We start from the raw sequence: 24,427 nt of genomic DNA on the forward strand, positions 1-24,427 counted from the left end.
TACATGGTGATAATAGTATTTGTGAACCCAGTGCTTTTTTTCGGGGGGGGGCGGGGGATGCAGGGGTACACATACCCCTAAACATTTTGTGAATCTATGTTTGGCCTCATTATTGGGCATTATTTCAATATGAGTAGGAAAATGAAAGTTCCTCTAAACATTTATTTATTTATTAGGAAAAAAAGCACAGGATGAACCTTACAGGAACAGTGTAAGGACTGCTAATACATGTAGTGTGCTTTGAACAAACCAATTGCTCCATATATGCTGAAAAAACTTTTCATTACCCTGGCCTTTGGCTATATTCATATAGCGTATATAGCCTGACTCCAATTTGTTTTGTACTCCTTTTTATAGGATATTTTAAGATTACTGGGGCCCACCCTGGGGCCTTATGCTGAAGGTGTGTAACAAATTGCAACTTGATAAGGATAACATTTTATTTATTTCTTTATTGAAATTTATATCCCACCCTTCCTCTCAAAGATGCTCAGAGTGGCAGACAGTGAGTGATAAAACCAACAAAACAATTTCAGTACAGACACTGTCTGTGGGAGCTTTCAATTTAAAAGACTTGTTGGAAGAGGAAGGGCTTCAGTTAGGCACTGAAAAGACAGCAGAGGTGGTGGCTGTCTAATATTCGAGGGGAGGGAATTCCTCAAAGGATGGCTGCCACAAGAGGAAATGCCCTGTTCCTCCATTGTGTGAACGGATTTCCTGCTGAGATGGTGAACTCCATTGAACAACCCAGCTATCCCCATTTACTTGGAATCATCCTCTTTTGTCTGCGTGCAGCGGTATGAAGAGGGAGATAAACCAGAAGAAATAATAATAATAATAATAATAATAATAATAATAATAATAATAATAATTTTTTATTTATACCCCGCCCTCCCCAGCCAAGGCCGGGCTCAGAGCAGCTTACAAGAAATAATAAAAACAAGATGAATGATTACAACTTAAAAACAAAAATAAAATACAACATTAAAATAATGGAACACTAAAATATTAAAATGTAGCCTCATCGCAGGAGGAGAAGGAAAAGAAAAGAGAGGGAGGGAGGGAATCAAATTGGCTCCAAGCCAAAGGCCAGGCGGAACAACTCTGTCTTACAGGCCCTGCGGAAAGAAATCAGATCCTGCAGGGCCCTGGTCTCATGAGGCAGAGCGTTCCACCAGGCCGCAGCCAGAGTTGAAAAGGCGCTGGCTCTGGTTGAAGCTAATCTAACTTCCTTAGGGCCTGGGACCACTAGGGTGTTGCTATTTATGGACCTTGAGGCTCTCCGTGGGGCATACCAGGAGAGGCGGTCCCGTAGGTACGAGGGTCCTAGGCCGTGAAGGGCTTTAAAGGTCAAAACCAGCACCTTAAATCTGACCCTGTACTCCACCGGGAGCCAGTGCAGCTGGAAAAGCACTGGGTGAATATGCTCCCATGGCAGAGACCCCGTGAGGAGCCTCGCTGCAGCATTCTGTACCCGCTGGAGTTTCTGGGACAGCTTCAAGGGCAGCCCCGCGTAGAGCGAATTACAGTAGTCAAGCCTGGAGATGACCGTCGCATGGATCACTGTGTAGATAAGGGTCTACCAAGAATGCAGATGCTTCAAATTTAAACTTCCCATGCCATAGAAGTGAAGGAGGCTTCCAGATGCCATATGCAAAACAGTATACTGATCTATTGTGAAATCAACATTCTATTGAATTTCATGTTTTTGTTTGCTTAGCAAACAACTCAGAAAGCTCTTACAGTTACAGTCAGATGCTAACATAACCAGTTTTGGAAGTCAGCACAGGACCCACCCTTGGTGAGCAGATACATAAAGTGTACAGCAAGCAGGCAGAGGCAGAAAGAAAACGTCAGCAAAACACAGGGGTGGGGGAGTTACTTGGCAAGGATCCCTGGCCATGAGTCTACAAATGCTGTGAATACACGAGAGTGCTGGCAATGTAATCTGTGAAATTTCAGAAATTATGTCATCCTCTCAAGGCCTGATACATTCCCAGCTAAACAAATAGGAGTGGCTTCCTGGTCCACACAGATTTATATATTACGTAATTATCTCTCACAGTTGTCAAATTTCAACCAAATGGTAGCCGCAAATCAGAAGCAGGCTTACTTGACAGGGAACTCTTGGTTGAATAAAGATGTGGGGAATTCTGTACAGTGGTACCTCGGGTTACAGACACTTCAGGTTACAGACGCTTCAGGTTACAGACTCCGCTAACCCAGAAATAGTACCTCGGGTTAAGAACTTTGCTTCAGGATGAGAACAGAAATCGTTCTCAGGCGGAGCAGCGGCAGCAGGGGGCCCCATTAGCTAAAGTGGTACTTCAGGTTAAGAACAGTTTCAGGTTAAGAACAGACCTCCGGAACAAATTAAGTTCTTAACTCGAGGTACCACTGTATTAGTTTCCCCAATATAATGCCAGTGCTTCTGTTCCATTTTCTAATGTTCCTTTCACACTGCAGTATCTGCTAGAATTATAGACTTTTACAGTTGGAAGGGACCCCAGGGTCATCTAGTCCAGCCCTGCAATGCAGGAATCTCAGCTAAAGCATCAATGACAGATGACCACCCAACCTCTGCTTAACCCCCACCCCCCCCAAAGGAGAGTCCACCATCTCTCGTGGGAATCTGTTCCACTGTCAAACAGCTCTTATCATCAGAAATGTCTTCTTGATGTTTAGTAGGAATCTCCTTTCTTGTAACTTGAAGCCATTGGTTTGAGTCCTACCCTCCAGAGCTTGCTCTGTCTTCCATGTGACAGCCCTTAAGATATTTGAAGGTGGCTATCATATCTCCTCTCAGTCTCCTCTTTTCCAGGCTAAACATACCCAGCTCCTTCAACCATTCCTCATTTGGCTTAGTAGTTTCCATACCCTTGATCATCTTGGCTGCCCTCCTCTGAACACATTCCAGCTAACATGGACCCTCTTCTTTTGAAAATGTTGATAACTCTATGCACTAGCATAGCTAGGGGGCAGGGCGACACTTACCTTGTAAGTCCAGGTGCCCTAGAGTCTGGTGCTTTGCTCCCAAAAGCAGTGCAGCCTGGGGCTGGGCTCTTAGCATGCTGAGCTGTTGTCCCTCCCACCAGAGGGTGGCCAAAAATGATGCAACTGGCACGCACTGGCCCCGCAAGCATCACTGGGCCTGCAGCACGCCCAAGTCACGGCATCTCTCCTGCGAGTGACGCAGTGGCTTGAGTGCCTGCAGGCATTGTGCTGCCCGAAGAGCATTTGGCTGGCGCTACCTGCCACTTTCCCCTTGGCCACCCTTCAGCAGGAGGGGGCTTGTGAGTGACTGCAGGGCGCCAGAGCCACCATGCCATGTCACTCGCAGGCAGATCAGATCAGCAGTATTTATCAGCTGAGATCATCGTGCAATATCGGCGGTGCCTTGAAATCCGCTGCCCTGCTTTCTCTCATGCAAGGAGCAATATATTGTTGTGTACTGCTGGGTGAAAATCGTTATCACAGTGTTATTTCAAAACCGATTTTGGCCAACATATCAAAAAATCACACAGCGCTAAAACAGACCATAAAATTTGTGATATTGCCATGCAAATGTGACAAAAAATTAGTTGGGTGGAAGCAAGGGATGGGGCTGCAGACCCCCTGGGTCGGTTTCACAGACCTGCAGGGATCCCCGAATCCCTAATTGGGAACCACTGCTGTAGAATATTAATCAGCAAAAGGCCTGGTTGAAAAGGAGGTTCAACAGGCAAACCTCCCTGAGGACAGCATTCCACAAATGGATGGAAGAAGTACTTTCTTCTATGTGTCTTGAATCTTCCAATAGTTAAGAAAATGGGGAAATGGAATAAACTGCTGTGTGAATACAACCTCTGTAACAATCAGTGGCAGTTGGCAATGACTGAGACCAAGCTTGAAGACATGTATACACACCTCCTACCCCAGGAAATGCCCAGAGGTGACAATTGCTGGGCTCATTGTTTTCCAAGGGAAGCCAAATCTCATCACCAGACTTGCCTCAGACTCCAGGCATGCAAAGGAGGTTCTATTGTACTTTGGGTGGTGGGTACTTAAGACTTCCTTTCTTACAAACTGAAACAAGAATGTTGCTAACTGAAATAAGAGCTCACTTGCCCTGTTCTCAAATATTGGCTTAAAACACAAAGGAAGCGGAAGAAGAAAGGTTACTGAGATTATATCTGTTTTCTTTAGTTCTAACAATAGGTGGTTTCTGTTTTCCCCTCAACATACTCATCCACTTCAGTGGTTGATTCAGAGCATGGATGGGGAACTGGATGTCTTCCAGACATGTGACTCAAAACTCCATCAGCTCCAGCAAGCATAGCCATGGTCCTCCATCTCTGAACTGCAGAATATAAATGTAATGGGACAATAGGTTCAATCAATATTAGTCCTGTTCAGAATAGCCCCACTGAAAATAATGAAGATGACGGATTAGATCCATTAATTCCAATGGGCCTACTCTGAGTAGAATTTAGTTGGACACAACCCAGTGTCGATTCGTTCTGTGGCACTTTTGCATAATGCACTATTAACTCTATTGACTGGGTGTTTTTTTATATTAAATTAAAACCTCAACTAATGGTTTTATGAGGTGGTCTGAGAGCTGCTTTTAGAATTTAAGTCCTTTGTTCAGACAGGTGACACAGCCTAGGGTTGCCATACATCTGGGAGATCCCGGACACGTCCTCTTTCAGGGGGTCTACATGCCCATCTAGGGGCATTTTTACAAGTTATAGCAATTGTCTGGGTCTGGTGTGTGTGTGTTCATTTTTAATTTTTTATAGTTTTTTTGTGTCTGTGAGGGCTTGGGTTCAGGCTTGGGTTCTGGCATGGTTGGTCTACCTGAAGGAGCACCTTTGCCCCCACACTTCAGCCCAGACACTGAGGTCCAGTTCTGAGGACCTTTTGGCGGTTTCCTCATTGCGAGAAGTGAAGTTACAGGGAACCAGGCAGAGGGCCTTCTTGGTAGTGGTGCCTGCCCTGTGGAATGCTCTCCCTGTAGATGTCAAAGAGATGGATAATCATACGACCTTCCATAAACATCTGAAGGCAGCCCTGTATCAGGAAGCATTTAATGTGTGATGTTCTGTTGTGTTTTTGTATATTCTCATGGAAGGGGGCACATGAAGAATACCCTCAGTTGATGGTTGGGTCATATGGGGAGAGGTGGTCCTTTTTAGGCTTTCTTTGTTCCGTCATCTGCCCGAAAATTACAACTCTATTGCACCATGCTCTTGCTCTATAACAGGATATCCTAAGCATCGCTTTCATTTATAGTGTGCTTTTATTTCTCCTTATGCTGATCACAAGATAGTGGGACAGTGTGAATATTTGCTAAATAAGGAATATTGCCAAGCCCACATGTAGGTGGCGAGGGCTAAAGCACGGGATGATGTAATCGTTACAGGACAATCATTTTGGGATCAGACAGACTACAGCTTTATTATTACAGATGTCATAAGGTTTTGGCATAAGCATTGGGCGTGTATCCTGAATCATCCAGCCTCCCTGCTCTCAAGAACTTTACAAAGATTAATAACCATTTATATACACTTTTAGCTTCTTTCATTAAACATCTGTACTCTGTTCATATAATTTATTCCAGAGCAATCTTAACTGGGATGCAGTGGAGAATAGGAATGAAGGAGAAATCTGAATCAGTTTGCACTGTAAGAGACATTTGACAATAGCATGGACTACTTTGGAGGGTGGTAAACGCACCTTCATTGGAGCTTTTTAAGCAGGTCGGATGGCCGACTGCCAGGGATTATTTAGCTATGAATTCTGCATTTCTAAACAAAAACATTTCAGGGGCTTATAGTAGATAACCCTTGGGGTCCCTTCCAACTCTGCAATTCTGGGGTACTTGTTAGAATCATAGAACTATAGAGAACTGTAGAGGGGATGCTGACAGCAGTCCCTTGTCATAACCATCTCACTTCCTGTGGAAGTTTGGGCTTTCAGCACCCTATCTCCTCTGAAGAGGCAGGGACCTATGAGGATGGTGCACCCTTGAAGGCTGATAGATCCAATGGGTTTCCAGGTGGTTCTGGGGGATTTTCTGGCTGACATGTTTGGTGCTTCTGTCAAAGCCCTGGATGACTTCTGAACATCAGAACGGCTTAGGCCATTGACATGATTGCCCCTGAGTGCTCTCTCTCACTTTTTGGAGCCTGCTTGCTTCTCTGGTATATTCCAGAGCTTAGATTAAGGAAACAAACTGGGAGATAGGTTGAACATGAGTAGAGGAAAACTCTAGTCAAATGCAATTGAACACGGTGAGGGCTCATCATCAAGCCTACCTAGTGGCAATGAAGGCATACTTTGCTGCCTCCATTGCATCCTCATTGTGCTGCCCAGCAGAACTTCTATTGGGAGTGTGAGGCCTTGAACAGTTTGGCCCAAGGAGGGAGCAGAACCGACAGTAGCTCGCTGTGGCTTGTTTGCAAAGCATTTTGAGGATAAAATTGCTTGCATCTGCGAGACTCTAGACTCTGCTATTACAGCAGATGAATCTCAAGAGGTGTCCAGGCTGTGAACCACTAGTGGCTCCCAACCCACCATTTTCCTTTTCATGTTGCATTATGGATTTAGGGATTTTTCCAAAAGAAAAGAGAAAAAATAACCAGTGGTAATCTAATAGTATTGTCATTGATTGGTAGTTTCATATAGTGCCTCCTAAGACATCAACAAAAGTTAAGAGTTATACCATTCCTCAAAAATTGCGTTTCTGAAAAGAAACTTGCTAAGGTTTGACTTTTTGGAAGTCACATTGAAGTTCTATCAGATTTTGGGGAAATGTCATTTGAGCTTTAAGGTCATCTTGAAGATACAGCTTTTCTCTTCTTCTAACAATATTATACACGGCTATTCCAATTCCTAAATAAATTCCACTGTGTTTAACAGGCTTATTCCCAGGAAATTGGGTGTGGGATTGCATCCCTGGAATATAAATCCAATGGGCAAAATTGACTTTTAGGTCCAATTATTCTCAGCGGGAGAGAGAAGGGCTACAATCCTATGCGCTAGGCCTGGGAAATAATTTTCTACATACCCTTATGAGCAAGCTTCCTGCAGCCACATGCCAAAGTGGTGTGTGAGCCAGTTGAAAGACTAGGCAGAGCAAAAAATGTGAATGTTACTTTTTCCGGTAGGCTAGTTTCTATACACACTCACGTACCACTCTCTATCCTCTGACCAGGCTTGCAAGAGGCATTGACAGAGATAGTGAATGGTGTGGCCTAGGGAGAGGGGATGTGGCTGAAGAACTGGTGCAGCCTGGTGGAAATCCCAAGGGCCAAATAAAGAGGCCTGGATGGGCACATATGGCCCCCACACCTGAGGTTCTTCTATCCCTGTCAGTGGACTCGATGTGGCTTATATCTGAGCAAACATGTAGAATTGCACCACAAAGCTCTTCCACTGAAATCAATGGGACATATAACTGCTAGATCATACCTGTATTTTCTCCTACCATATAAATAGTAAAAAAGAAAATATAGCATCCAGTCCCCCCATTTCTATGCCAGTTCAGGGTATCCTTGTACAGTCATACCTCGGGTTACAGATATTTCAGATTGCGTTTTTTTGGGGTTGCAGACCACCGAAACCCAGAAGTACCAGAACGGGTTACTTCCGGGTTTTGGCGGTCGCGCATGCACAGAAGTGGTAAATTGCGCTTTGTGCATGCATAGAAGTGCTGAATCGCAACCCGCATGTGCACAGACACGCAGACGCGTGTTGCGAATGCTGCGGGTTGCAAACGTGCATGCCGCACAGATCATGTTCACAACCTGAGGGTCCACTGTATTTTATAAGATCAGAAATACCTTTGAACTTTTTTGAAGCAATAACAGGTTTGTTTCTTTGTGTGTGTATGCGTATTTCACACCCCACTTTCTGCCATTGGTGAGTGGTGCCCAAAGGGACTGGGAGGGAGGGCAGAAGACAGATCCAGATCCAGAGCCAATGACAGGTGGAGTCAACTAATTCTGGTTTTGTCCCCATCCTCCCCCCCCCCTTTGAGTTCTACCAGGATAACACCATGAAGCTGAAAGCCAGGGTCAACCCTTGTCTGGTTGTAAAGAAGAAGGCAGGCAAGGGCAGGCTGGCTAAGGGCAGATTGATGTTGATGGGGCAGTGCCCTGTTTGTCCTAGTGGACCAGCCTCCACTGTTCTCTGCATAATAGCCACCAAATGTTCCATAATCCCTTCAAGAGGGACTGAATTTGGCACATCTCAAATGACAGGCCCTCAGTATACATATACCTTTATTTAGAACAATTAAAGTCATTTTTCATCTTCTGTCCTGAACAAAGAGTACCTCCAGTTTTCACCAGTGTACTTGAAGGCTCCAAAAACATTGTTTTCAGGAAAGTCAGATACATCCACATAGCTGAATTCATTGACCTGTACTCCTATTGTATTCCCCTTCTTCAATTCTGCCAGTAAAGTTACGAAGAGGTCTTGTCTTTTGTCTCTGAAAGTTTTCTGAGAGCTGCACAAAGTGAGCAAAGTTGACCTCGCCACAGATGTGTTCACAAGAATCTCCAACTTTATGGTGATCTCCCCACCTTTGCACTCGGCAATGTAAAAGTGCAAATGACAATAGATGAAGTACATTCCAGGTGTCTGGATCACCAGCCTTCCATGGTTGTAGTGAATGTTGTACAGGATGCCCTCATTAATCCATCGCAGTTCTGACTGGTTGATTGGCCTAAGCACTAAAGAAAGGAGAGGATGAGATATAAGCATTCATCATTTAAAATGGGTGGGAAGCCAATTTCAGCCAGACGGTCACATTATCTTCTGGGACAACTGTGTCAGAGGTGGGTGGGGCCAGGGACAAAAGTGAGAGGCCCGGCAAATGCAGTTTTTGCCTTTGTACTTTGTACTGTTTTCTACATGCACTCACATACCCCTCTCTATCCTCCATCTAAGCAAGCAAGAGACATTATCACAGCTCAAGAACATTTTCCACTCGGGGGGGGGGGGGGACACTCAATGAAGCAGAGCCAGTGAGTGGCGTGGCTTGGGGGAGGGAGTGTAGTGTGGAGAGTCCCAAGGACCAGATAACTTAGAGGGTAACATTTGGTTCCCGGGTTTCCCACCCATGATTTATCCGATCCATGCTGTAATACGAGAGGCCCCATCAAGATTGGCATTCTGTCAGCTCTTGAAGAGACACCTGTTTAGAGACACATTCCCCGGAACTTGAACTTCCTGTTATAATTGTTTTAATTGCTTTACTAAAAAAGTTTTAAATTGTTATGTCTTTCAACCATATTGTAACTTGTTTTATTGCACATTTTAATCATGGATGTTTTTGAGTGCTTTAATGAAATTGTTTTATTGTGGATTTTAATTTTGTGTGCATATTACAACTGATTATATACTTGTAAACTGCCTATAAGCCATTTTTGCCAGTAAGCAGTACAGTGGTAGCTCGGGTTACAGACGCTTCAGGTTACAGACGCTTCAGGTTACAGACGCTTCAGGTTACAGAATCCGCTAACCCAGAAATAGTACTTCGGGTCATAGCTGTCAACCTTCCCTTTTTTTGTGGGAAATTCCCTTATTCCAACGCCATTTCCCGCTGCTTCCCGCTGCTATCCCGGATTGTTAGATATCCTGTAGACTATCCCCCGGGACAGGTGAGGCAGCTGATCCCTTATTTTCGAGGCTGCTGATCCCTTATTTTCAAATCTGAAAGTTGACAGCTGTGCCTCAGGTTAAGAACTTTACCTCAGGATGAGAACAGAAATCGTGTGGCAGCAGTAGGAGGCCCCATTAGCTAAAGTGGTGCCTCAGGTTAAGTTTCAGGTTAAGAACGGACCTCCGGAACAAATTAAGTTCTTAACCCAAGGTACCACTGTATAGCTATTAATCACAATAATACAAAAGGATAGCAATTAAATGTATTGGCATAGAGACAACTTTAATGAATGCAAAAACTAGGTATGGATCTTATATGTAAACAGTTAATTATATATCTCTTGGTGTTCACTTGATTAATAATTGCTTAGGGCTGGAAAGATGTCTCATGTTATACTTTAGACTGGCTCAAGAAAATTATATCCAATACTCAGGGAAATTGACCTGTTGACTTTATGTGGTTAGGGATAGCACTGATCTTTCTGATTTCATTTCTATTTGAGGGTTAATGATTAATTATGTGGGGCTGCCTCTGAAGATGGTTCAGAAGCTTCAGCTGGTGCAGAATTTGACAGCCAGGCGGCTCACTGGGACAAGACGGTTTGAGCATATTATTACACTGATCCTGGCCTGACTGCGCTGGCTGCCAATTAGCTTATGGGCCCAGTTCAAAGTCCTGGTTTTGACCTATAAAGCCTTAAATGGCTCAGGACCACAATACCTCAAGCACCACCTCTCCCCATTTAACCGTCAAGGTCTCTGCATTCATCCTCTGAGGCCCTTTTTTGTGTGCCTCCTCCAAGTGAGGCCTGGAGGGTGGCAGCACAAGAACTCCCTGCTTGTGGAATGCTTTCCACAGGGAGACACCTTCATTATATATTTTTAGATGCCAGGCAAAAACATTCCTCTTCCGCCTTCAGCTGATTAATATTCCATAGCCTTTTAAATGTGTCTGTGGGAAGGGGGTGGGGGGTAAAGTGTAGGTGGGTTCCCACGAGGCAAGACACAGTGATAACAGAAAGAACCTTTACTGAACTACGTAACTGGGGAACAGAGCCAAAGCAACTACTTATATACATTTCTGAAAGCCTGGGCCACTCCCACTCCCAACATGATTGGCTGTCTACACTTCCAAACTGGAAATCATGACTCAGAGTTCAAGGGCCAATGGCAGAGGCCACAATCCTGAAATGTTCTGTGATTGGACAACATGTATCGAATCAGAACACAGGAGCTCAGACTCCTTAGTCCAGACTCCAGACTCAAGCTCAGGCAAACACAGACCACTGAATACATAACACCGGGGTTATTGTTTTGCTGTTTTGTTTTAATTATTTACTTGTGTTTATATCCTGTATTTTATTCTGTGAACTGCACTGAGATCTTATGATGAAGGGTGGTATATAAATCTAATGAACAATAAATAATAATAAAAACTATACGACAACACAATTACACGGGAGTAATTTACAAACAGGCAATATCCTTTTCTTTCCTCCCCCCCTTTTCTTTTCTTTTCTTGTTCAGTGTAAATCCCATTTATTACTTTTACACCCCATTTATAACTTTATATTCATTCTATTTACTCCTGATGTGTTGTTACTATTTGAGTTTTGGATTTTATCATCAAAAGCTCCTTGTACTGAATTCATATAATTTTTTGTTTATCTTTTTCCATTTGTACTGTCTGCTTTATTGTTTAATAAAATAATAATAATCCATCAATAATTTTATTTTGAAAAAGCTGGGTACCAGGGTTGGTGCCAGGATTTTGGGGGCCCTAGGGCAAGCTGTCACCAGTGGGTCACACTACCCAGTGTTTACATCACCTCTGCATCACTGACCACCCATTGGCTTTCCTTATGTCCCTGCTCTGACCATCTCTCAGAGGGAAAGTCAAGGACTCTGGCAGTGAACTGCTCCTTCTCCCACTGCTCATTTGCTCAGAAATAACAGGTATTCAATAGTGATAAGAAGATGCAGTACGGCCAGAAGGCTCCAGATATTGCACATGTACCTCCTGCTGGGGCATGCACCTTGCCATGAGCTCAATAATGTTGACCCCGCCCAATAGGATTTTCACTTTTTCTTCTGTGTCTTTGCTTTATCCTCAGTTCCTGTCCTGAATTCTTGTTTAAAATGGAGAGGTTTTGTTTTTTAAAAAAATTATAATGTGCTCTGAAACTTTCCATTCATTTGCCCGACCCCCATGCTACCAATGCTCATTAATAAGAAACTTCAAAACCTAACAGCCAAATCTAATCTTCACTTGATTGTATGATGAAATGCAACATACCTCTGTTTGTGTGGCATTGTGTGGATTTTGTTTGTGTTGCATTTTACTAATGGGAACACACACATTTCTGTCCATGCAAAAAAAGTTAATGCAACCTCACGTTGCCCTTAAGTAGGCAAAACCTTCTCACAAGGTTGTCATTGGATCTGGAAATATTAGATCAGGTATCTTCAACCTTTTCAGGGCCAGGACCACTTTTAACTCAAACATGTATTTGGGGACCCATTTCTTATATATTTGCATTGTACTGGTGCTCCTATTGCAACCTGCATTGGATCAGGTCATGACCCAGTAGTGGGTCCTGAGTCCTGACCCAGCGCTTGAAGACCAGATAACTATTGCCCAGTCACTAAAACCCCTTTTTGGGTCAAGTGCTCTAGAATTTGGAAACAGTTCAATTTCAGGTATGCTTGAAGGACACAGATCATCTAGATTCATTTCAAGCAAACTTCAGACTCAGGTGGGATGAACAAGCCTTTTAGTTTCAGCTCCTCTCAGAAACTATCACTGTCAAATTCACTAATGCTGTGTTGTTGTTGTTATTTTATTTTATTTTTTGCAGTTGCACCAAGAAGCACAAATAGATGTTGGTATATATTCAAAGAACCAGGTACTGAAAAAAGTCTTGAAGCAGGGTAGAGATTGAGAACCTGTAACCCTCCAGATGTAGTTTAACTATAACTCCCATCATCCTTGGCCATTGGACATAGTGGCAGAGGCTGATGGGAGTCCAATAGCAGCTGGAGGGCTACAGGTTCCCCATCCCTGAATTAGGAATTCCAGTAAATGAGGTTTGATGCCTGACCTTCTGCTACATCACCAGCAGAAACAGGTATGTTAGGATCTGTGAATTAAGCACCCACTTCTGAGCTTGAATCTAGTCAGGAGAGTCAATGTGAACACACCACCAAGTCAATGTGGACACACCAGGCCATATACAGCAGAAGTAGGGAACTTCTGGCTCTCCATATGTTGTTGGACTCCAACTCTCAACAGCCTCAATGGACATGTCCAGTGGCCAGGGATGATGGGTCTTAGGAGCTCAGCAGCATTTGGAGGTTGACAGGTTCCTCATCCCTGATATAATAAAGCCTTCAGTTGTGTTCAACTAAGTCATACTCAAAGTGTAGACCCATTGAAATGAATGGGCATGACTATCTGAAGCCTATTCATTTCAGTGGGTCTGCTCTGAGTAGAATTCAGTTGACGATGACCCTTCATATCCAAAATCTTCTCAACTGCAACCTGTTTTAGAATTTAGTCAAGAAAACATGCTAGGAGCAAAATCTGTAAGTAACCGACTCAACGCAAAGCATGTTCCTCCTGAAGATGTAATCCCAGAGGAACTTCTATGTGTATCAGAAACTTCAGTTACATCAGTAACTGTGTATGACTATTGCATAGGACTGAGTCAAATCCTGTCATGCAGCACATCTGCAGGTGGTGGCACACACTTCTGCAGTCCCAGCAGCAGCATAGGAGAAAGCTGAAGGAAATTACTCATTGCATAGTTTCTAGTTTTGGCTCCTCATTTGACCTTCCTGCTCTTACGTCTGGTTCAGTTTCTCCCTTATGGCTGCTTTCAGCTGAGCTCTGAGAATGCAAGTGGATGTGGATTGAGGTCATCCAGTTGATGCAACAATTTGTTGCATGACCAGCTGATGACATTGTGGTGAGATAGAAGCTCATCAATCAAAAGGCTTTCAAGGCAATCTGAAACCTCCCACTGTGCCAAACTAATCAGTAGATTACTTTGCCTCACCCAGAGCAGAAGAGCAGAAGGCCCTTCATCAGGGCTAGATTAACTATTAAGCAAAGTAAGCAGTGTTTAAGGCATCAAGGGAAGGGGGGCACCACAAACATTTTCCATTGCCATATTTTTAACATTAATTGGCAGAAATTGCTCAGTGAGCTTTCATTTTCTTGGTTGAAATATATTAAAAACCACAACAGAACAACCAACAACTATGCAACAAGGCAAGCTGGGTGCCTTATCTCTACTAAATATAGAAGCAGATGTTCTGGGAAATGATATATAATTAGCTGGGGGGGGATGTTCAATATAACTTTTTTTAAGAAACCAGAAGCTTTTCTTTTAGGAATACTTGGTGACCCTTGGGGTGTTCCTTCCAACTCTACAATTATATAATTCTACCATTATTATTATTATTAGTTAAGTGTGTTAGATGCCTACTATAAAAATTTGTCTCAAGGTGACAAGAAGAGAGTTGTTGGAAATCCTGCAGTAGATTGGCCTAATGAGGACTCTTGGTTTCTCCCTATGACCCATGAAGCCTTTTAAGCCAAGTCACATGCACCTGTCTTCAGTTCAGTGCAAATTTCTCCAACAGACACATTTGCCAACATCATAATTCTTTATTTCATGTGCTGCGGTGTTGAAGTTAGAGTGTTGGAGTAGGACCTGGGAGACCAGGTTTCAAATCCCCACTTGGCAATGAAGCTCACTGGGTCATCATCTCTTAGCCTATCTCACAGGGCTCTTGTAGGGGGTTAAATGAGGAGGGAAAGAACCATGTATGCCACCTTGAGCTCCTGGGGGGGGGGGAGTGGGCTAGAAATGCAACACACGGAAGCACAAAAGCGCCTGATTGTTGAGCTTGGTGACATCTGGAGATGGTATGGGTGTTTTCTTCCTCTGTAACCAATTCCTTCCCTCTCTACAACACTCCCAAAGGTTAATTAGACTTCAATATAAGAAAGATGTGTTGAACAATAAAGTTCTTATTATATGGTTCTGTTATGTACTGAGTTGAATAGGATCCAAAATGAAGCAGTCTGATTGGTCCTAGAACAATAGGATTCAAAATGCAGCAGTCTGATTGGTCCTAGAACAATAGGATTCAGAATGAAGCAGCCTGATTGGTCCTAGAACAATAGGCTCCAGAATGCAGCACTCTGATTGGTCCACAGGAGCCACTCAATCCAGCTCCAGGTGGAAGTGAATCCGCGACCTGATTGGCTCACAGGAGAATCCTGGAATTAGCCAATCACATGCAGGCCATTGTGTAAATAATGTATATAAAGCAGACATTCTGGGGGAACTTCCATTCCTCCTCACCACCATGAGCTGAATAAAGAGCATGAAATCCACTCTCGACTCTGAATATATTTCACTGGCGACGAGGATGGGAGCTAAGCTCAACACATGTAAGGTATCTGAATTCTACTTTCCCCACAGGGGTGGTGGAGGAGAATAATTCAGGAAAGTCTGAGCAGTGTTCACAAGCCTACTGCTCATTTACATTTAACCATTGCTTGTTTAAGACATGCTTACTGTGACATGCACACTGGGCCAATATGCAGGGGAAGTGAGTCCCTTTTTGCCATCTGAGGCTCAGCAGGAAAATGTCGCCCTGCCACTGCCCCCTGGCCGTAATGTAGCCTTGCTTACCTGGGTAGTGTACAAAACTTTTAGAAGACATCTGAAGGTAGCCCTGTTTAGGGAAGCTTTTAATGTTTGATGTATTACTGCATTTTAATATTTGGTTGGAAGCCGCCCAGAGTGGCTGGGGAAGCCCAGCCAGATGGGTGAGGTATAAATAATAAATTGTTGTTGTTGTTGTTGTTATTCACTGGAAAAAACCCTGCTTCTCTGTCACTGCCAGAGGTAGCAGGGCAGGCAAGGTGCCCACAGGGACACCACCTCTTAGGCTTCTACCACTGGTGACAACTGCCTCAGCCTGCCTCATGGGCAGGCCTGCCTGCCTGCCAATATGTGTAGAGTGGCATGGAGATAAGCTACAAATTTCCTGATTGGTTTTTTTATATATGCGATACAAGGTGTAGGGCAGTCAAAGACAGTGAGGCAGTCACCTCAGGCAGGATGCTGGGAACAGCTGGCAGGGGCAGCAGGTCTGGGGCCCCAAGAGCACGTTGATTACCACCTTCTGTGCTTGTTGCTTGCTGTCACCACCACCTCGCTTCCTGCTCCACCCCTACCCACTGTTTGCGCCTCCCTGGCTGCCACCCCCGCCTCCTTCAGCAATCAGAGGCTCCCCTGAACTGCCTCTGGTTGCCTCAGGCGGAGGAGGTGCCAGTGGTGGGGGAAGGGTGCACCATTTTATGCTTTGCCTCAAGCAACAACACATCATGGGCTGGCCCTGGCCAAAGATGCCATAAGGCCAAATGAGTGTTTGTGGTGTAAGGGGCTTCTTTTCTTCCCACCCCTAATTTGAATTGAGTCTCAATCCCAGCTATGCCTGGGAAATTCTGGATAATAATAATAATAATAATAATAATAATAATAATAATAATAATAAATTATTTATACCCCGCCCATCTGGCTGACTTTCCCCAGCTACTCTGGGCAGCTTCCAATCGAGTGTTAAAAACAATACAGCATTAAATATAAAAAACTTCCCTAAACAGGGCTGCCTTCAGATGTCTTTTAAAGATAAGATAGCTGCTTATTTCCTTCACATCTGGTGGGAGGGTGTTCCACAGGGCGGGCGCCACTACCGAGAAGGCCTTCTGTCTGGTTCCCTGTAACCTCACTTCTCGCAATGAGGGCACCGCCAGAAGGCCCTCGGCGCTGGATCTCAGTGTCTGGGTTGAACGATGGGGGTGGAGACGCTCCTTCAGGTATACAGGACAGAGGCAGTTTAGGATGTATGGCAGTCCTAATGTTAACTACAAAAACTTTATGGCAGGGATGGGGAACCTTTGGTCTTCTGGATGTCATTGGAGTGCAACTCCCATCAGCCCCCAAAGAGCATGGTTAACAGCCAAGAATGACAGGGCCAACATCTTGTTAGGACCAAAGCTTCTCCATTCTTGCTCTATGGAAACACGAGCAAGGAAAATTATCCCAGTTGTAACCACCAGATCCTTATTTCTGGTTGCCTGCTGCAGCCAGGACAGAAGCAGAATGTATGGAGATTTGTTTTCCTTCTATTGTCACCAGGGCTGGCACAGTTTGAGTCTAATTTTGTGGGATCGGTAGGGAATGAGAGGGACTGAATCCTTGTCATACCCAGCCCTCACCTGATACCACATAATGGGAGTTCTTAGAGCAGGGCTTTGGCCCTCCAGATGTCGCGGAACTACAATTCCCATCAGCCCCAGCAAACATGGCCAATAACTAAGGATGATGGGAGTTGTAGTTCAGCAACACCTTCCTTAGAGGATAAACCAGGTGCCCCAAGGACCCTGAGGAGCAGACAGGTTTCCTTGGAGCCAGGGCTGAGGGGCCCTCTGGGAGAGACCTGCTAAAGAACCCTTGGAACTGTCAGAGGAAGTGCAGTCATCACAACTCCAGACATGAAGAACACCAGTACCAAAAGGTCTGCTAAGACAGATGACATGACATGTGGCTGCAGACCCAGAGTCATCATGTGGCATGTGAGTAGTGTGGGATGTAGTGGGAGTCATCATGTGGCATGTGAGTAGTGTGGGATCCATTGGTACAGTCAAATGCAAATTCCTTATTCCCCTAGAGTGGGCACAGGGAGGGGGACATCCAGCCAGTATAACTTCCTGTTCCACTGGTCTGGAGTTTCCTCCCCCTGCATGTGATCTGGGAGATGGCCATGGCTCTGACTGACTCCATAAAAGGAGTCATACACCCATTTTGTCAGTCTTGAAGTTGTCTTGTTCCAGTGTTTTCTTGTTATCTCTTTTTGCTGTCATGCTGCTCTCCTTCAGCCATTTTGTTGTCTTAATCTAATTTTGCTGTCTGCTGGCTCTCAGCCAGCAGCACATGAGTTCAGTCTCCATATGAGACAAACTCACTGCTTCTTTGTGTAACTATTAAGTAAAGCCTGCCTTTCAGGGATCAAATTGTGACCTGAAATGTGAGTAAACTTTTGTTACTTTACTCAGAAAGACTCTTGTGTCTTTATTCTTTTAAGTGGGATCAAAGGGGACACCAGGAAATAATCTTAACTAAGAGATTCAAGCGAATCCGCAAACTAGCTTCCAGCTATATTGAGGGGAATTTGCTCTGCTACATCACTCACTAGCATGAGTGAAGGAAGGATATTACTTAATCAATATATCCTCTCCTACAATCCTTAACATTCCCACAAGTAGAAGTAGATTGGGTCTCCTTGTGTGTAAGGGGTCCCTGAAATGCATTTATTATCAGCAGCTGTGGCTAGGGTTTGTTCTAAGAAGTCAGAAAAGGCGAGCCTTCCATTTTATGGTGACAACAAAAGTCTTTGTTTCCTTGTTCCCAAGTGTTCCCTTGTTGGAATTCTTTGTGATATTGACCTTGAACTGGCCTTATCTCTGGATCATGCTTTTGACCTGGGCTGATAATCTGTACTTGACCTTGGTTTAGACTGCACTGCACTACCAACCATGGCTTTGCAAGTGAGTGTGCCCACTTACTGTCTCCTAGGAGTGGGACCTTAGCTGCTGAAGGCACCGGCTGGAGTGCGACAAAAAACGAAGGCCCAGATAGGGGACTCACTCTAGGTGGATAGCAAAAGGAACATAGGAAGCTGGCTTATCCTGAGTCAGACTATTGGTCCATCTAGCAGAGTACTGCCTACACGGACTGGCAATCCTATGGATCCATAGATATCTACAACATGCCTCTGGAACACCCTATTCTACACACATGTATACAGTGGAGAGTCATGGGATAGACAAGAGCATTTGTGGAACTCAAAGAATATAAGGTATACAGAAAGAAGCAATGAGGCTTTTATGGTGGGAGAGGGCGACCTCTCATACTTTGATTTATAGACTATTCTCACTGACCTTGAAGATATGCAGCTGCTTTCTCAGACGCCATTGTCTGCAGACCTTTCAAAGCCTCTGCTGATATTTTCCATGGCACTGAAAAGACAAGAAGAAAACAAACAAAACCCTTGTTACTACCGGGGCCTTGCAGAGCCAGGCAGAGGCCCGGGCCAGGTAGATAATGTGCCCCCCCCTCTTTTTTTTACCCTGGGGATAACTGAAGTCTTATAAACAAGTAAGTACAGTGGTACCTCGGGTTAAGTACTTAATTCGTTCCAGAGGTCCGTTCTTAACCTGAAACTGTTCTTAACCCGAAGCACCACTTTAGCTAATGGGGCTTCCTGCTGCCGCCGCGCCGCCGGAGCATGATTTCTGTTCTCATCCTGAAGCAAAGTTCTTAACCTGAAGCACTATTTCTGGGTTAGCGGAGTCTGTAACCTGAAGCGTATGTAACCCGAGGTACCACTGTATATAAATAATTTTGTGAATATGCTGACTGAGGCCCCCTTTGGAATCAAAGGCCCGGGCCAAGTGGCCCATATGGTCCCCCCTCTATCTGGGCCTGGTTCCTACTTTCTTTAAACAAAAATGATGCTCCGAGGTGACTTAGCATCCCCACAAAGGACCACAGAAAGGTGCCAAAGCTGTGGGATTGAAATATTGGTGTTTTTTGGAATTATTATCTGAGCTCCAGGAAGCAGGTGTGGGAGAAAAGTAGTTTGGTTTTTTTTAAAAAAACCCCACACATTTCTTTATTAATGCATTGAATCAGATCATATCAGTTTATCGGTGGGATAATGAACTTTCAGTGTGCTTAATTCACCAAGAATCACCTAGAGACACCATCTCAAATTAGAAGCAGTGATTCAGCTTTTTGAGTTCCATCACCAAGGAAGAATTTCACAACTCAAGAACATTACTGTATTGGCTTGGCAAGGATCAGAGCCTGATGCTGAGACTTGATTGGTGTCATTAATTATGACTTTACACTGTTGTTGTTTAGTCGTTTAGTCGTTTAGTTGTGTCTGACTCTTCGTGACCCCATGGACCAGAGCATGCCAGGCACTCCTGTCTTCCACTGCCTCCCGCAGTTTGGTCAAACTCATGCTGGTAGCTTCGAGAACACTATCCAACCATCTCGTCCTCTGTTGTCCCCTTCTCCTTGTGCCCTCCATCTTTCCCAGCACCAGGGTCTTTTCCAGGGAGTCTTCTCTTCTCATGAGGTGGCCAAAGTATTAGAGCTTCAGCTTCAGGATCTGTCCTTCCAGTGAGCACTCAGGGCTGATTTCCTTCAGAATGGGTAGGTTTGATCTTCTTGCAGTCCATGGGACTCTCAAGAGTCTCCTCCAGCACCATAATTCAAAAGCATCAATTCTTCGGCAATCAGCCTTCGTTATGGTCCAGCTCTCACTTTACACTAGATGGATGCAGGATTCTTAGAAACAAGTTATGTGCATCTAACACATTTCTCATATGTGATAAAACAGAGCCTTCTACTGGCTTTAGGTGGAAATTTCATGCCTGAACTCAGCTGGGACAACAAATATGTCATTAATACTTCTCTAGGCTCTTTCACTTGATAAAACATGTTTTTTCAGTTATTGCCTGGCTTTCTGAATGGTTTATGTATCACAACACTTGACAAACAGCATTGTAACTACAAGATCTAAGCAAAGACTTCTACGGGTACAAGGTATAGAATGGAGGTAGTCCACATGGTGCTCTCCAGATGTTTTTTTGGACTCAAAGTCACATCAGCTGTAGTCAGCAGGGCTGATGGAAGTTGGAACCTAGCAACCTCTAGAGCACTGGTGAGGAATCTCCTACCAGCAGACCTAAGTAGGTGAGACACAGGTTCCAATTTAGCCCATCAGTGTGAGATGTGGAACACATTCTATGGCTGTGTACCCACAGACCAATCCAATTCAGAGTCCACCTTGGATCCAGGCTCCAAATTGATTTGGGGGCCTGTTTTAAAGTTGTCAGAAGGGTGGTAACAGGGGAAGAAGAAAAACTGCATTCAATCCTTCTGGGTGCTGCCTTGCCAACATGTTCCCTGGGGAAATTGCACTGGTCAAGGAGCCCATACAGAAAGCAGGAGTTAATGTTCTGCTCATTGGCTGCTTGTTGTTTCACCACTTGTGCTCCTCGCAGGGAAGGGTTGGTGAAGGAGGCTGTGCAGAGGATGCCTGCCCTGTCTTTTGACAGCACCGGATTGCTCTAGGTGAGTCAATTTGGCATGGGACAACCCAACCCAGCCTAAGCTGATTTTGTTCAAAATTTGGGTTTCATCAGAATCGGGGCATAGCCCTAGTACAGTGATGGTGAACCTTTTAGAGACCGAGTGCCCAAACTGCAACCCAAAACCCACTTATTTATTGCAAAGTGCCAATGGGGCAATTTAACCTGTATGTCCCATTTTTTTCTGTGTGTTTCACGTTTCTTCTTTATGACTGCTGTTGTAATAAATAATCATTCATATACGGTTCAAATTGGGAAAAATAAATACTGTACAGTGATACCTCAGTTTTTGATTAGCTTAGTTCGACATCTGGTAACCTTAGCATAACAGGATTTAACCCCTTCACTTATCAGCCGATGAATGGGACTTAAATACTGCTCAGTTTGGTAGGGTTCCACATCAAATCAGGAAGGGATTTGTATCAGAATCCTTTGCTAAAACTGAGAGGAGAAGGGAAAGCTTCCTTTAAGCAACACCTTGCAAGGTGCTTTTCCAAAGTACATTGCAGCTGGCATTGTATCATGACTTCAGATGACTGACAACTGGGAGGTCCCTCAAGGCTGATCCTGATAAGGATCTGACCTGTTGAACCAAGAAGATTGTCTACCCTAGGACTAAATGGATGGGCTATCTTTCTGGATCAGTAGAAAATACCGTAGATTTCAATATTCAGTCAAGGGTAAATGAATGAAACATAGCATTGACTGCACAAAAGCAGAGCTTTGCCTCTCTAGGATGATTGATACTGTGACACTTCCTCCTTGCTCACAACATAGGCTACACTATGTCACTGAATACGAGCATGATACCCCTTCAATTATCTATCCATGCATTAATCTCAATTAAATCCTAGTGGGCTGTTTCCAATTCAGCCCTTGATGATTGATAGCTGAGTAATGTGTGTGTGTACACATAAAGTCACATTTGAGTACCTCTAGGTATTTAGCTAACGGTATCCTGTTCTCTGCCAAAAGAAATGTGGGATGAAGATTTATTAGGTGGTTTTAATAGCTCTGAATCAACTCGGCAAGGCTGTTTGGCCTTGAGAGTCTTGTAGATAATCTGCTCAATTTTAGACATGAGCTTCCTTTATCTTGCCAACAAAATATCCTTGCATTAAGATTGGATACTTTGCTCTTTTAATGGGTATATTGACTACTCGTGAACTCATTAACCCCCAACCATCTTATTTTCTAATTCTATGGAGGCAAAATGGAAACAGCCAGATGCACTGGACTAGGAGAACTACCATTCTTGTTGCCCTGGGTACTGTGCCCATGTACTAGCACTGGTTTAATGTATTGGTTAGTATGTTGGCCTTGGAAGACCAGGGTTCAAACCTCCACTCAGCCATGAAGCTCACTGGGTGACTTTGTGCCAGTCACAGTCCATCAGTCTAATCCACCTCACAAGGCTGTTGCAAGGATAAAACGGGGGGGGGGGGGGCAGGGGACGGAGCCAGGATTGCCACCTTGAGCTTCTTGGATAAAAGTTGGGACAGAAATGCTGATAACAGGAAGAAAAAGGAGAACGAATGTCCAAAACAGTCCACCACTCCCTATGTGCTTTTTATTTACATGTGGTGAAGTTGCAAATGGAAGTTTCATATTTTGTGGAGGTGGTGATGGTGGTGGAGCAAAGTATTTGTCCCTGCAAAGGGCCCCACTGCTGCTACTCTTTTCTTTTTCACTTCTTTGCGCGCGCGCACACACACACACACACATGCACATTCATGAGTAAGCTATTCCTCATGAGAAGAACAAATCCCCAGGCAACCTGGATGGCCTGCAGGTATGCTCAGAGTGGGGTTCTGAAGACTCAGGATTAAAAACATAAAGTCTCAGGCACAGGAGTGTTGGGACAACATCTCTGTACCATTTCTCTGTCCCAATGTGTGGATACCTGTTAGTTCCTTCAAGTCTTACATTCAGTTCTCCACATTTCCTCATCAGTTTGTGAGTTAGTAGTGGTTATTTTATTTTATTTTTAGGATTTTAGTGCAAATTTCTCAGTTTAAGACTTGCCAAGGTTAGTAGATGACCAATTCTCCATCTCTTACTGAACACTTTTTGTTTCTCTTTACATTTTACATCTCTCTTGTGGGGGAGTGTGGCACATGCTACAAAGGAAAGAATCAATCTGATGAAATGATATCAGCATGTAGAACGGGGAGCTTCAGGCTTGGGTGCAGGGGAGAAAATGTGGTCCACTAGGCTATATGGTCCTTGGTGCTCTCTCTCCAGGCTACACACACCCTCCTGAACCACAACCCTCACTGGTTCTGCTTTGCAACCTCCTGGAGTGTTTTTGCCTATCATGGAACTCTGTTTATGCCTCTTGCTTTCCTGGATGGAGAATAGACAGGGCAATGTGAGTGTTTGTGTAGAAACCAGGTCAATGTACAAAGGTAGAACTTTGCACTTGTCGCTCTGATCACTTTTGCCTCTGACCTCCACCCATCAATGGCATGTGGCCCTCAGGAGGTTGATCAGAATGGAATGTATCCCTCATTCTGGAAAATGTCCCCCACAGTGATGTAGAATAGGTCCATCTTTGCCCAAACAATGAAGATTGTGCAATGCAGCTGACAAAGGCAAGGCGAAAATTATAGGATACACATCCGGCATACAGAAACCTCTGTTTTCTAGCGCTGAAACCACTTCATCCTGTCACTGGTACTAGTTCAAGTAGGCACCATGGGTGAATAGCTCTTGTTTCTAAGAAACTGGTCAGTTGCCTACATTGTATGAGGTTGCTTTCTCCTTTAAGGAGCAGGTTCGCAGTTTGGGGTGCTTTTGGATCCAGCTGTGTCATTGGAGGCTCAGGTAGCCTCAGTGTCTGGAAGTACCTTTTACCAAGTGCTGCTGTTTTGACAGCAACAGCCATTCCTGGACTGGGGAAGCCTTGCCATAATAGTTCATGCACTGATTACTTCAAAACTGGATTACTGCAATGTGTTCCATGTGGGACTTCCCTCACATTTGATCTGGAAGCTGCAGTTAGTGCAAAATGCTGCAGGAAAATCACTGACAGGAGTGAGGCATGTAACACCTATGCTTTACACTGGTTACTGATTTGCTACTAGGCCAGGTATATAAAGCTCTTAGCAACTTGGGACCAGTTTACATTGTTTTGCGTGACTCGGCAAACCCACCTGGCAGGTATGACTGTGCCTGCTTTAAGTGCCCCCCTCCCCATCACCAAGGAACTATCAGCCCAAGCAACAACTGGCTCAAATCCTACATTTTCAGACCATCCATGCCAAAAATATTCACTTGTAATTTATCTCATTCATATCATCTTACCACATTTCTCTCTACCTTGGTGTCCATCGTACTCAGCCGTAGATCCCTTCAAAGAGACAAAAAGTCAAGAGAAAGTTACATCTATGATGTCCTAGACTCCCCCCCCCCCGTTCCTTGCTTTCATTACCCTAGATTACATTTAAATGAACTTTAACTCATAATAGGCTTTATTTTAATTCACAGGTGACTAAACTGCAGCCCATATGTTAAGATACAACATCCATC

At 44.3% G+C, this 24,427-nt stretch overlaps 1 protein-coding gene across 1 annotated transcript in view; it reads right to left on the reverse strand.

Moving 5' to 3' along the window:
* Positions 1 to 5,412: 5,412 nt before the first annotated feature.
* The window catches only part of TNFSF8 (TNF superfamily member 8), a 30,330-nt gene continuing 11,315 nt past the window's right edge, over positions 5,413 to 24,427 (reverse strand). The window contains exons 2-4 of the mRNA XM_083597456.1: positions 24,203 to 24,248; positions 18,674 to 18,751; positions 5,413 to 8,720 (exon numbers count right to left, since the gene is read on the reverse strand). Of these exons, the coding sequence (XP_083453582.1) occupies positions 8,287 to 8,720; positions 18,674 to 18,751; positions 24,203 to 24,248 (558 nt within the window). The 3' untranslated portion in view covers positions 5,413 to 8,286. The remainder of the gene's footprint in view (positions 8,721 to 18,673; positions 18,752 to 24,202; positions 24,249 to 24,427) is intronic.

This window comes from Podarcis filfolensis (genome assembly GCF_964270895.1).
Source record: "Podarcis filfolensis genome assembly, chromosome: Z".
Lineage (NCBI taxonomy): Eukaryota > Metazoa > Chordata > Lepidosauria > Squamata > Lacertidae > Podarcis > Podarcis filfolensis.